Here is a 14264-nt window from a genome sequence, read left to right on the forward strand (position 1 = left end):
TTTCATAACTAAAATTTATTCGTATACACTTCCCTATTGACAATTGCAAACATGTATCCCTTTAGACGCGGCCTCTAATGATTGATTGTCGGACATTGTTATAAATTGCTGTTAGAACTTAAAAGTTGCAGTGTACTATCATAGAAGTTAAATGATTGAATTGCGAATAAGTAGGTTCCAGTAAAAATAAACTTAAAATGAATATATTGTTGTATTGATATTTATAAATGTAATACAGGCAATATAAGGAATAGGAGGTTTTAGTTTGAGTTCGAAATATTGCGAGTCCATTTATTAATGAATTTAATTCTAAACCTTCCGTCCGCTATCAAATTATTCGGTCAATGACACTTTATAGTAAGATGGTTTATACTGCTCGACAAAAACTGAAAGCGTCGACTACTAAATTGTTACAAAACATATATTTATAATGAACGTACAACCATGTGAAAATTATTTTCAATAAAATCAAGTCGAAATTAGTCCGATTTTACATTAAGTTGAGGTATAGAATGTAGGGTTGATGGCTAAGCATGAGAAGATCAAAATTGACAAACACGCGTAAATAAAGTTTAATATGAGTAGATAAGATAGCATGTCAAGGGCACAGTTGATTTAAGGATCCACATCCCTTATGTCAACCTCCAGTTGAATATATTCAATATGAAGGCTAACGCCCTTGTTGTTAAGCACAGGACTATAAATATTTTGAGAATTTCATGGTACAGGTTCGAATCCAAACTCTGTTTTTATTAAAAGGGACAGTTAAACATTTTTTGCACAATATTTGCAAAAAGGTTAAAGCAAATTATTTTTAAAGAACATGTCATACATATTTCGAGAACTTGTTGATTATGTTTTTAAACGTCGATGTTCAAACTTTTACATTGCATTGCATTGAGAGCTTAAATATTTCTTGTTACTCTAAAACCAAATTATAACCAAAATGTTGAATTTTAAATGAAAAGAAGGAGTTGTCTGTCTAGTGATGTCGTTTTTATCTGAAATAGGGGTATGGTAGTTAAATTAACATTGATTTTTGAAAATTATATTTTGTTTTTTAATCCAGGAAATAATACTCTTTAAGAAATCATCAAGCTGATATTGGTTTACAATGATACGCGTTATGGTCGTACTACCTTAAGACCGGAATGTAAACAGAATATATAGACCCTCTGTTATCAACGATTATCGGTTTGTAATTTATTTAAGTGTTTTAAATTTATCTTAAAACTAATAATGTACAATGTATTTGAAAAAAGATCGAATTTATAGCCAGTTATAATCGGTAACTAGTTCGAATTTACGACGCAAGCATCACTGGCCAGTCAGTATCAGTTTCGAATTATCAACGCAAGCTTCACTGACCAATCAGTAAATGCTTCGAAATAACAACGCAGGCTTCACTGAATAATCACTATCAGCTTCGTAATTAACAACGCTGGATTTACTGACCAGTCAGTAACAGCTTCGAATTTGAAACACAGGCTTCACTAACCAGCCAGATACAGCTTCGAATTTACGAGGAAGGCTTCACTAACTAGCCAGTAAAACCTTTAAACTGTCCACGAAATATTCACTGGTCAGCCAGTAACCGTTTCAAATTTTACTCGAAAGCTTCACTTACCAGCCAGTATCAGCTTCACATTTTAGTCGAAAACTTCACTAACCAGCCAGTAACAGCTTCAAAAGTTTACTCGAAGGCTTCACTTACCAGCCAGTAACAGCGTTAAATTCTACACGAAGGCGTACCTGACCAGCCAGTAAAAGCTTTAAATTTTACACAGGACGCTTCACTAACCAGCCAGTAACAAATTCAAATTTACATCGACGGCTTTACTTACCAGCCAGTAACAGCTTCAATTGCACCGCAGAGGCTTCACTGACCAGCCAGTAACAGCTTTAAATTTACATCGCAAAGGTTTCACTAACGAGACAGTAATACCTTCATTTTTTACATACAGGCGTCACTGACCAGCCAGTAACAGCCATTTCACCGCAGATGCTTTACTGACCAACCAGTAAAAGCTTCCACTCTACAAAGCAGGCATCACTTACCAGCCAAGGCTTCACTGCCTAGCCAGGAACAGCTTTAAATTTTACACGAAGGCTTCACTACAGTAGCAGCTACAAATTCAACGCATTATGGTCACTGAACAGCCAGTAAAATATCAACTTTACAAAGCAGGCTTCGCTGACTAGATTGTACTCCTTACTCCCACTACAGACAAAAATGATATCTATATATGTTAAACAAAACTTGCAAGATTTCAAATAATTGTTTAGCAAATATATACATGAAGAGTTCATTTTTAGGACCAATTTAATTCAAAGAAAAATATGAAAATACATGTTTCTAGTGGTTTACTTGACAAAAATAATGTTAGAATTTATAATTGAAAGGCTTTTTTGAATGCTCTTGAAATAATTAAAAAAAAAATCAATTGTTCCAATTGTTGATAAGGCGAATCACAGACAAGTTCTTTTCAATTGAGTTGCAATGTAAAGTAATGAGACTTGATAATCAATTAAAACCTGATCAATTTCATTTCAATTTGCACCTTATTTAGTTATCGAAAGATGACGCTTAAGCACTTACTCATACTATCAGTTTACAAAGCCGAAAAGCTTCAAATAGACTGTCCAAGATCCTGCTTTTATTTTCTAATATTAAATCGTTACCGAATTCAATTATTACAAAGTGGGTTAATTAAACTCTCGGGTTTCTTGTTGATATGAAGCACCACCTACAATATATTATCCGATCCCTCGCTATGCTTCTTTAAATATGCTGGGAACCAAACCACCAGTATATTAACTCTTGCGAACATTAAGCGTTGATCTTGCAGCTTTAATTTCCCCTGAAATGCATGAGAGTGTTTGTTAGTCGTATTAGTTGTTTTGGGCTGAAGTGAACAGACTGAGCAACCTGTTTTTTACGTGCACCAGCGTATAATAATAAACCTGAATGTACCCCGGAACATATCCCGGAACATACCTCGAAACGCAACCCGGAATGTACCCCGTAACATTGCCCGGAATGGACCCCGGAACGAACACCGGAACGTACCTCGGGACATACCCTAGAATGTATCCCGGAACGTTCACCGTAACATACCCGGAACGTACTCCGGAACGTACTACGGAACGTACTACGGAACGTACACCGGAATGAATCCCAAGACATACACTGGAACATACCCTGGAACGTAGACCGGAATGAATCCCGGACCGTAATCCGGAATGTATACCGGAACATACCCTGTTACGTTCAATATTTATGTTGTAAAAGGACATTTCCATAAATGCAAATCCTTTTTTTTTATCCAAATTCTGAAACAATAAATTGGGTTTTGTTTCGCTTGCAAAGTTATGTTACCTTTAAATGACTTCTTTAGAGTACTTTGTCATGATCAGTAGATGCCCATATAAGGTAAAGGGTTAATTGGTTAAAGGTCATAGTCGTGTTGATCTTTACTTAAAATGGCTTAAAATCAATAAATTGTGAACAGTTTGCTGTAGAGTTCTCAAAATCCGTGCGTTTATTATTTTATGATGAGTGAGTGTGTGCATTGGCCAAATACCAATGTCTTAAAATGACACTCTTATTCAAAATCAATGAATACACATCTATAACAAACATACATTTTGACTGATAAACCATAAACTACTTACTAAATAATGCATTTACGGAAAATACTTATAACTGATAACATGATTGTAACTGTGTATTTAATAGCAGAATGCGCAAAAATATTAAATGATTGGTGAATGCTAAAAGATTAACTGTGGTCTACTTTAGTCTCATGAGGTAGAAATATCGTGTGTTATGCTCATTTCTTTGAAATTAAACTTGGTAGCCTTCATAAGAACCATTGTTTTCGACATCTATTGTTCCTTTTTGAAATATTTAAACATTTTTTTAATTGAGGCTTCACTGACCAACCAGTAACAGCTTCAAATTTACCGCAGAGGCTTCACTGACCAGTCAATAACAGCTTTAAAATTACAACGCATGCTTCACTGAATAGCCAGTAACAGCTTCAAATCATCGCAGAGGCTTAACTGACCAGCCAGTACAAACTTCCACTCTACAGAGCAGGCTTCACTTACCAGCCAGTAACAGCTTTAACTTCACCGTAAGGCGTCACAGCCCAGCCAGTAATAGCTTTAAATTTTACACAAAGGCTTCACTTACCAGCCAGTAGCAGCGAAAAATTCAACGCAGAACGTTCACTAACCAGCCAGAAAAATCTTCAGCTTTTCAAAGCAGGCTTCGCTGGTTAGATTGTACTCCAATCTAAATTTCTCTTCATATACCTTTCTTAATATTATCCTCATGAATAAAACATGAGGTGCCCAGAACGAGGCTCGGATGGGTCAGGTGTAAACATTGCTGATAAGCAGAATGGCTTTCCATACTAATCCTGTTTTATTCCTTTCCTTTTCTTGAAATTTATAGAAAGAAAAATTGATTTTCTTCTGGGAATAAATCAATACATTCCAGCTACAATTTCTACATCGAGGTATTTGTCCATAGTCTTAAAGGTAAGTACTTTTTTAATCCTTAACATGCATACATAATGGAACTTCATTCACTAGAAAATCTGATCATATTTAGAGAAAGTAAATGTGTATTGAGTTGTATTGATATAAAGCTCTTATCTCAAATAAATACCATGACTTATAAGTGACCATTTACCATCTATCTGATGATCTATTTACAGTGAGTGTCTTGCAAATTGAAAATCAAGGATGTTTATCCTTCAATTAATCCAACATTAGAGTCTTGCATCTACTGTGTTTGTGTAAATAAATCAAATGTTCATACCATTCAAATACAATTTGTGTTATATCTTCCTTTCAGTTTAGCCACTCAGTCAGTATGGAAGGTAACTGGAAGTTGTTACAAATCAAGAAGAAATTCTAAAGATCCAGTTCAAGTGTACACGTAGAAATAATAAAATAAATTGAGCGCTAAAATTGTTTGATATATATTACAAGTGCAATGATACAAAATGGATTAAGCAATAGACTCAGTATATCATTATTTTAATTTCAGATAGAATTAAAGGAAAATGAACATGGCTCATGTGTAAATGTACAGAGTGAAACAGCGTCATAACCTTGAACGTTTGCTGTGGACATGACTTTTTTGTCTAATGTGGAAACGACAATCACAATGAAACTTTATACTTAAATACAGATTTGTGGGAAAATGTGAAAACAAAGTTGACATTTTCTTTTTCAATATCTTTATTTAGTTAGCTACACATCGCCCATGATTGAGCAGTGAATAGAAGTTAACGGTTCTAAACATTTATAAAATGTTAGAAACATAAAATATGAAGAGAATCCTGTATATAAGTTAGTTAGTTTGTCAGTAATGCTCAGCATGTCATAAATCTCTCTCTCTCTGTTGATCATTGCGTAATATTTAAATTGTATTTAATGTCAACTTCGATAATTATATATATATATAACAATGTTGAACAAAATATGTTTAAATAAATATGTGAAGAGGTCGCTGTGAGAATGTCCTCCCTGCTTCCACCAGGCTAAACATCTGATGTCAATGTTGCATTATCATCACCAATTTGAATCTGAAATAATAGTGAATTTGTCAACCAATGATGCAGTAATATATACCCAGTTCATGGATATAATTTATAGTGATACGATTGCAAAACATTTTACAGACTGTCATTTGTTTTTACTTATAAAAGATTTATATCGATGAGTTTTGGGTTATGATGTGGAAGTGGGCTTTCTCGTCATCAATATTATTAGGGTCGTTTCCTCACTCCAGTCAGAAACATTAGGAAGTGTTTCTTCCTTAACCATTGTGTTTTTGAAGGTGTCCATCCCATAAAGTCCTCTGTATTAAATTGACAGATGTGATAGCCAGCTAATACATATTGTCAAAGACATACAATATCCTCAATTTCATTAACCTCAAACAGTCAAATTAATTGCTATGTTATAAATGAGAGAGCTTCTTGGATTTCTTAGCCTATATCTCTTATTGTTTTTACCATCCATTGTTTTCTTTTTTTCTTCAAAATTTAGAATTGAAGACTTTATGAATGTTCTTGAATTAATTCAAAGTTTCAATTGTTCTAACTGTTGATAAGGCGGAACCCATACAAGTTCTTTTCAATCGTAAACTCTCGGGGTTTCTTGTTGATATGAAGCTCACATATGCATTTCGTACACTATCTCATCTGATCCCTCGCTATGCTTCTTAAACTATGCTGGGAACCAAACTACATAAGAATATTACCTCTTGTTGATATTCAGCGTATGTTTTGCGGCTTTTATTTCACCTGCACTTCATAAGAGTTTTAGTCGTATATGTTTTTGAAGCGAAGTGCACAGACAGAATGTAACCCTGGTTAAAGCAGCCCAGCTTTTTACGTGCATCGATGTCTGATGTGTTAGTCGCATTCGTTATTTTGGCTGGTATATCATAGATAGAGTAGCCCTGGGGGTTTTACGCGCACCAGTGTATAACAATGTAACACAGGACTATTGTTTGAAGTCCTCTAAGAAGGCGATTAGTATGCTGATGCGGGAAATCAAACCTTCGATCTCTTGTTGAAACAGCGGCTTGTGATTATGTTTTCAGGACCAATTGATGTCTTTATATATAGACTACTTAGCAAAGATGAATAACTCTTGCACTGACTAAGCGTATGTTCTTGAGACTTTCACTTCCCATGTACCGCAAAGAGTAATTCATATGGGTGTGAATGAATGAATTAAAAAATACGCTTATTTGTGATAAAACCTTTATAATGACCATAGAACCTCTTTGGTCATTTAACCATTTTTGCAATAAACAAAATATCACCGATATTGACGCCGATATGATATTCCGTACCCCGGAATATACCAGGTATTGATCCAGAAACGTATCCCGAAATATTTCTGGAACTCAAATTATATACAAAACTGTTGACTTATGCGTGGAGCAGTTGGATAGTACCTTTATCTATATTTTTGTAAGGAACAAAAGCAATTCATTTGAGAAGCGTTATACAATTGCAAGTAGAGATGTTTGTATACATTATGTCCTCTGTATGTATATTGTCAGAAACTTGAAACTTATGCCAGATTGAATAAAGTTGTTGAAAGAACGAAATACATTGTATATATACTATTTTAAAACTATTCAAAACTACAAAAGTACGTTCTTTTCCCTAAGAAATTCGATTTTAAATCCATAGCCTGTCATCTTTTGATGAAGTGCAATTCATATTTTACTATATTTCATGATTCCATATAAATCATAAATCTTTCCTTATGTCTGTATGCATACTGTTTGGGCTACTGACTCACAAAGCAAATTGGAAACATACTTCTGGTTTTCACAGTGTTAGTTCACTCCTACTCACAGTTTAAAAGATAGCCTTCCTATATGGTATCGAGTATTGTTCTCTCTGAACCAATCTGTGACCACTGTGAGCAAGAGTGGGTTCAAATGATCTCTATTTATTTTGTGGACAAAGTTTCCTAAAATACCCATCGGATATGATTTTCTGTCCCAAAAAAGGCTAAAAGGTTAATACATTATAGAATTGACAAACCCAGATGCGAACTATTTAACAAAGTTCCTGTTCACATTATACAGGCCTTACAAAACTAAACAGGAGACACGCACTGTCACAAAATAACAAAGCCAGTCTACTCATGCATGAAGTAATGTTGGTTACCGTATTGGAATACTCAGCGAAACAGAAGTAAATGATCAGCATAATGGAATAAAAATGTGTTGATATCTGTGACACAAGTAGTATGCAGAGTTTTTTTTTAATTTTTAATGAACAGTAATGTTATGATTAGAAGAAGAAAATGGCCTCTGGAGGATCATCCATTTATAAGGGATCTGACCTGATTCGTGACTACAATTGTTCCAAGTGTGAGGAAGATGACTTAAACACTGAAGCCCAACACTTCTGTCCACAATGTGAACACTATCTGTGTGACAAGTGTGTGGGCGTGCATGGGGTTTACTTCAAGAAGCATACTGTGTACGGGCGTAGAGAAATACAGATGTGGTCGGGGTTCTCCCTAGATAAATGTGACCAACACGGAGACAAGCTTAATGTCCACTGTGATGACCACAAGGAATTATGCTGCAGTGTATGTGTGGCTCTCAACCACAGGTGAGTGTTTATCGTCAGAAACTTATTGTTCCCTGAGTTAAATATCCAACCAAACTTAAATGGACACGGCATAGTTTTGAGATGTGTCTCTCCTATGTTTCGTTTATATGATAAATATATATTGCCATGAAACTTCGAAATAATTTGACTGGAATATATAGTACGTATGCATAGCAATTTTCTGCCGATGATTTTGTATTAATTGAGAAAATAAACTCGAATAAAGCCTGCCAAAATCGAAATACCCCCGGGAGCAAATCACGTTTAAACGACATCAAATATCAACGGTGCACAATCCCCCCCTCGGTATATTGCTTCAAAAGTTCAGGTTTTTCTTCAAATATCAAACGTTTCTGTTTCAACTCTTGATTAAAAAATACAGTGATGATTTCTGTATCATGACTCTATCTCTCTAATGGTTTTAATGGGAGAAAAAATGGAATTGATTTATTTTTCAATTGAATAGTATCACTACCACTCATGTAATTTAAAGTCTTTGATCAGTGACTTTTGACACACTTCTAGAGTCCTTACATTTAGTATGCGGTCAGAAAATGGTTAGTCAGATATAAATGCTGTAGGTCGCGTTGACCTTTACTAAAAAAGTCATTTGCGGTCAATAACTTCTAAATAATTTAGTGTAGAGTCCTTAAACATTTTAGGTTTATTTTAGATGACTATTGATCGTAAGATTTATTGGTCAAAGGTTATTTTCTTGAGATGTTCTTGAAAATCAATATCAAGATCAAACTAAAACATGTAATGTTGTCAGCAGCTACCACATTAAATTCACATTCTTTTATTTTATTCTTTAATGTTGTCTGCGATTTTTATCAGTCTTGTACGTTACATGATTACCGATCAAACAGTTTGACTGGTACTTTGAAGATGGATCGTTGCTAAATATCGCCAGGAAAATATGCTAAGATATACATGTTCAAACTCCAATCTTTTCCATGTGAAATTCATCCTGGCTAGGCTTATTGAGTAAGACATGCATATATGTATTCCAGGCTATGTAGCAGTATCAGTCACCTGCCTGACATGGCGAGGGGCTTCCTGAAAACAAAAGAATTCAAGCAGCTGCCAGCAGCAGTGGACCAGATGAGGAGCATGCTGGATGAGCTCAGGAATGCCAGGATGAAAGACCGAGCCTCACTAAGGGACTCCTACAAAAACCTCATTGCTGAAATCAAGGATCTCCGCAAAGAGATAAACAAGATCTTAGACGAGCTGGAGAAAAACACTGTTGAACAGTTGGATAGTTTGAGGAAAGATTTAGACCAGAGTTCGAAAGATGATTTGGACACTTGTGCCCATATGAATGACCAACTGAAGACCATGGTGGATAAACTACAGCAGATTACTGGCAAACTCAAGGAGACCAATTCTTACATCGGGTTTATAAAATGTCAAACTATGTTGAGTAAGACAAATAGTATGGTGCAAAATATACAGAAAAGGCCAAAAGAAGGAATGAAGTTCAAATCTGATGAAAGCGTTACGCAATTTCTACGAAACCTTAATAACCTTGGGAATGTTGAAATTGAACTTTCCATGTCAAAAACAACAGATACCGTCCATGTGTATAAAACTGAAAGTCAAAGTCGCTTTTCAGTGCAAATAAAAAAAGATGGAATACAATGCAATATTTCAGGTATTTGTGAGTTGCCCAGTGGAGAGGTGGTCATTTGTGATTTTATCAACAACAGAGTAAAGCTTCTGAACCAGCAGTACAAGATCATTGATCATAATGATCTTCCTGCAAGTCCTTGGCACATGTGTTATATTTCTGGCAACGAGGTTGCTGTAGCTGTTAATGATTATAATGTCCTATATGAGGTCCACTTTTTGACGATGACCAGAGGGCAGCTGCAGGCAGTGAGAAAGTTCACCACAGACTATCACATCAGTTACATTGCCCATCATCAGGGCCAGTTGTATGTATGCACCGAAAACGTCCTTTACCGATACACAATTGATGGGCAAATGAAGAACAAAATATATGATAGCAAGTCTTACCTCAACACATTGTCCAGTTGTGCTGTTAGTCCTGATGGGGAGAGAATTTATGTTACAAAAAGCTCTGACCATGAATTAGTAACACTGGATAAAGTCGGACAAGTGTTATATACATTTGAAGATCCTGAATTACAGACGCCCACTGCACTATGCGTCAGCCCCAGTGGCCATGTGTTTGTGTGTGGGTTTGACTCTCGCATTGTGTTACAGGTAGACCGGGAAGGGAGGCAGAAGTTGGCCACAGTTGTCACAGGGACTGTTTACCCTGAGTCAGTATGGTTCAGTGAAGCTACCTCCAGCCTCATTGTTGGGGGTAGAGACAATAATATCATTGTTGTCAAGCTGTGTTGAACTCTGAGCCAGATCAGGATATAATTTATTTGTATGTCCAGCTGATGTCATGTATATGTGTAAGATAATTGATTAATTAAGTGTGGTGTATACTGATCTTTTAGTTGTACATGTATCAGGTGACTTTGACGTGGATATTGTTAATATCATATTAGCATTTTTCAATGTAATTCCAGTTATACAATAGTGCAGTCATTTATTATACATTTTATTATTTCAATTGGATATGTTTATATATAGTGTATGTATTTAGAAAACAAAATTGGTACATATTGTCAGAAATATGATTGATATGGTTATTGTTTAAAATGTGAAAAACATGTTTAACATTTTAACTGCATGCACTGCAATGTCCATATCAAACATCCGCGCACACAGCGGTGACGTCATTTACGAATCGACGCGGTAGATAAAGCATATATTTGGATACATACAATTTCATTTTGCATAATTTCAAGCATGAATATGGCCAGGGGTATTATTGTGAGCACATTTATCCTAGATATTAATAACATTTTGAAATTAAATATGTTCTTTTTTGCTTTTTTCTCATTAACTTTGTAAAACGAAACATTAAGTTGGTGTGGTATAACTGAGTTTTTCATTGATTCTGAAATGTGATCACTGTTGTAAATAAGTAATTATAATATGTGCGTGAAGTTAGCACCGCAGCACCGCAACACAGCGGTAATATCACCGCAACCACGGTGCTAGCACCGAATCATCGGAATGTTACCAAAGCATATTTATAAGTATTATTTTAGTAGAGCATAGGTGTTGCTCTTGACCATGGCATAGGCCACTGAACTGCGATATTATGCAGTCTGCGGAATTTCGGTCGCATAATGTGACAATAAGCCCCGTGTTATTCAACTATTTATAGCTGAGATACCTTAAAATGAGAAAGGGTGCCACTATGACCTATACCACAGTGTAGCCTAGGCCTGAACCTAGGTCATGACATAGGTCACTGCTCTGCGATTTAAGGCAGACTCTGAGTGTTTGATACTTATACGCTAACACCGTAGACATTTCGATCAATTTTTCAATTATTTGTATTGGTGATACCTTAAAATGAGAAAGGGTGCCACTATGACCTATACCACAGTGTAGCCTAGGCCTGAACCTAGGTCATGGCATAGGTCACTGCTCTGCAATTTTAGGCAGACTCTGAGTGTTTGATACTTATAAGCTAACACCGTAGACATTTCGATCAATTTTTCAATTATTTGTAGCGGTGATACCTTAAAAATGAGAAAGGGGGCCACTCTTACCTATACCAGAGTGTAGCCTAGGCATGAACCTAGATCATGGCATAGGTCAATGGGCTGCGATTTTAGGCAAGCTCTAGGTTTTTTTTTATACTTTTAAGTTTATACCCTAGTAATTTTCCATAACAAAATCAATTATGTATAGGGGTGATACCTTGAAAATGAGAAAGGGGACCACTGACACCTATAACACAGTGTAGCCTAGGCCTTAACCTAGGTCATGTCATAGGTCAATGGGCTGCGATTTTAGGCAGGCTGTGGGTTTTTGAACAGAACGTAAAGTTTTGAATTATATTATTAATTAAATGTTGTATTAACCTTGTATTTATATATCTAAGTTTAAATTGATTGCCAGTGAAGTGTTTTTTCGTAAACATAATTAAGTTTTTCAAGAGTTAAGTCATTAAGTTTAACTGCTAAATTGAAATTACTACGCGATCTACGGCAGCGTAGTTAAAGTGTAACGATTTTTGACATTGTAAACCGTCCATATCTACCGAGGTTGTTTCGATAGAAAATGGCCGAGGAGTTCCGAATGAAGCATCACCTACACTATATAATCAGATCCGTCGCGCTATGTTTCTTAAACCATGCTGGGGACCAAACTACCTAAGAATATTAAGTATTACAAAAATGAAGCGTATGTTCTAGCAGCTTTTATTTCCCCTGAAATGCATGAGAGTGTTAGTCGTATTAGTTGTTTTGGGGGCGTAGTGCACAGACAGAGAAACCCTGGATCTTTTACGTGCCAATGTATACAAAATGCCGCTGAATGTACCCCGAATGCACACCGGAAAGTTATCCGGAACTTTACTATGACTGAACGCACACGGGGACATACTCCGGAACGTTTCTTAGATAAACCCCGAAACCTATTTCTAAATATACCCCAAAACGTACCTAAGAACGTACATTGGACGAACCTCGAAACGTGCTCCGGAATGTATCCCGGACCAAGCCCCGGATAATAACATACCACGGAACCGACCACTGAATGTACCCCGGAACGTGCCCGCAGTGAAACCTGAAAGTTACCCCGGAATGTTCCCCAAAACGTACCCCCGTAACGTACGCCGGAATGTACCCCAACATGTACGCCGAAATGTTCCCTAAACCATACACCGGCATGTACCCCGTAAAGTACCCCTGAATGTACCCCGTAACTTACCCCTGAATGTACAACGGTATGTATCACTGAACCTACGCCGGAACGTACCCCGGAACGTACCCCGGAATGTTCCCCGGAACGTACCCCGGAATTTTCCCCGAAACGTACCCTGGAATGTACCCCGAAACGTACCCCGGAAATTTCCCCGGAAGGTACCCCGGAATGTATCTCGAAACGTATTCCAAAATCACCCCGGAACGTACCCTGGAACATACCCCGGAATGCACCCCTGAATGTACACCGTCACCGGAGTGAAACCTAAAACGTACCGCGGAATGTAACCCGGAACGTTATCCCTAAATGTATCCCGCAACATACGCAGAATTCAAATCAGTTCATATACAAATGTATAGGATAATGCGTAGATTAAGTTCCTACTACCTTAATCTATAATTATATGTTAAGAAAAATAGAAATTCACGTGATAGTCATAATTTAATTCCAACAAGAGATGTATGTGCCATCTGTGTACTGTTCAATGTCAGAAACATATGCAAGATTGACGTTTTCTCACATGGCATGCTTGACCTTTGTCCTACTGACTCTCAAAGCAATTGGGAAACCAACTTATGACCTACTGTCCCCCGAAAGTCCCTTATGGACTACGTACTCCTCAAAAGCATTTTACTATTGACATTTCTTTATTCTTGGACAAACATTTCTTGGACTATTGTGTGGACACAATCTTTCCAAAATGCTTTAAATGAGACTTTGACCTTTTTCTTACTAAACCCATCAATAATGAATGTATTGGCCAAGGCCAACATACAAATACATTTTATTGGCCTTATGTCAATGTAATCTCGAACAGACATTAACATTTTAACAAATTGGTGTTTGAAAATTTTAACAATTTCTAGTCCGAAATGCTGCATTTTGGGCGTATTGTTTTACTCTTTTTCTCCTATATTGAAATAAAAAGTAAAATTGGGCGATGTTAGGGCGGCCGCCTGAGCCGCTAGTGAATTACACAAATTCAGTTACAAGTGTGCGTGTGGTGTTGAAGAAGTCTAATAAAAAAAACAAAAAAAACATAACAACTCTTCCGATTTACAATCTTAGTTTTAGTGGCATTGTCGTCATCGATAGCACACAGGATATTTAACCTTGCCTATAACTAAAGAATCGTTCAATATATTCAAATGAAACTTGGTACACACGGTGCCAGAGACAAAACACAGTTGTATAGGAAGGCCCACAGCTCCGGCTGTAATAACTGGAGAGAAATGCCCCCGTTTTTAAATGAAAATGACGAGCGTTGGAGTTCTCCCGACGACTCTCTTA

At 36.5% G+C, this 14264-nt stretch overlaps 1 protein-coding gene across 1 annotated transcript; it reads left to right on the plus strand.

Moving 5' to 3' along the window:
- Positions 1-7854: 7854 nt before the first annotated feature.
- On the plus strand, positions 7855-10560 carry LOC128223198 (uncharacterized). Its single transcript, XM_052932489.1, has 2 exons — positions 7855-8168; positions 9182-10560. Exons 1-2 carry the CDS (start codon positions 7855-7857, stop codon positions 10539-10541), a joined length of 1674 nt encoding a protein of 557 aa, XP_052788449.1. The 3' UTR covers positions 10542-10560.
- Positions 10561-14264: the final 3704 nt, after the last annotated feature.

Source organism: Mya arenaria, chromosome 17, assembly GCF_026914265.1.
Source record: "Mya arenaria isolate MELC-2E11 chromosome 17, ASM2691426v1".
NCBI lineage: Eukaryota > Metazoa > Mollusca > Bivalvia > Myida > Myidae > Mya > Mya arenaria.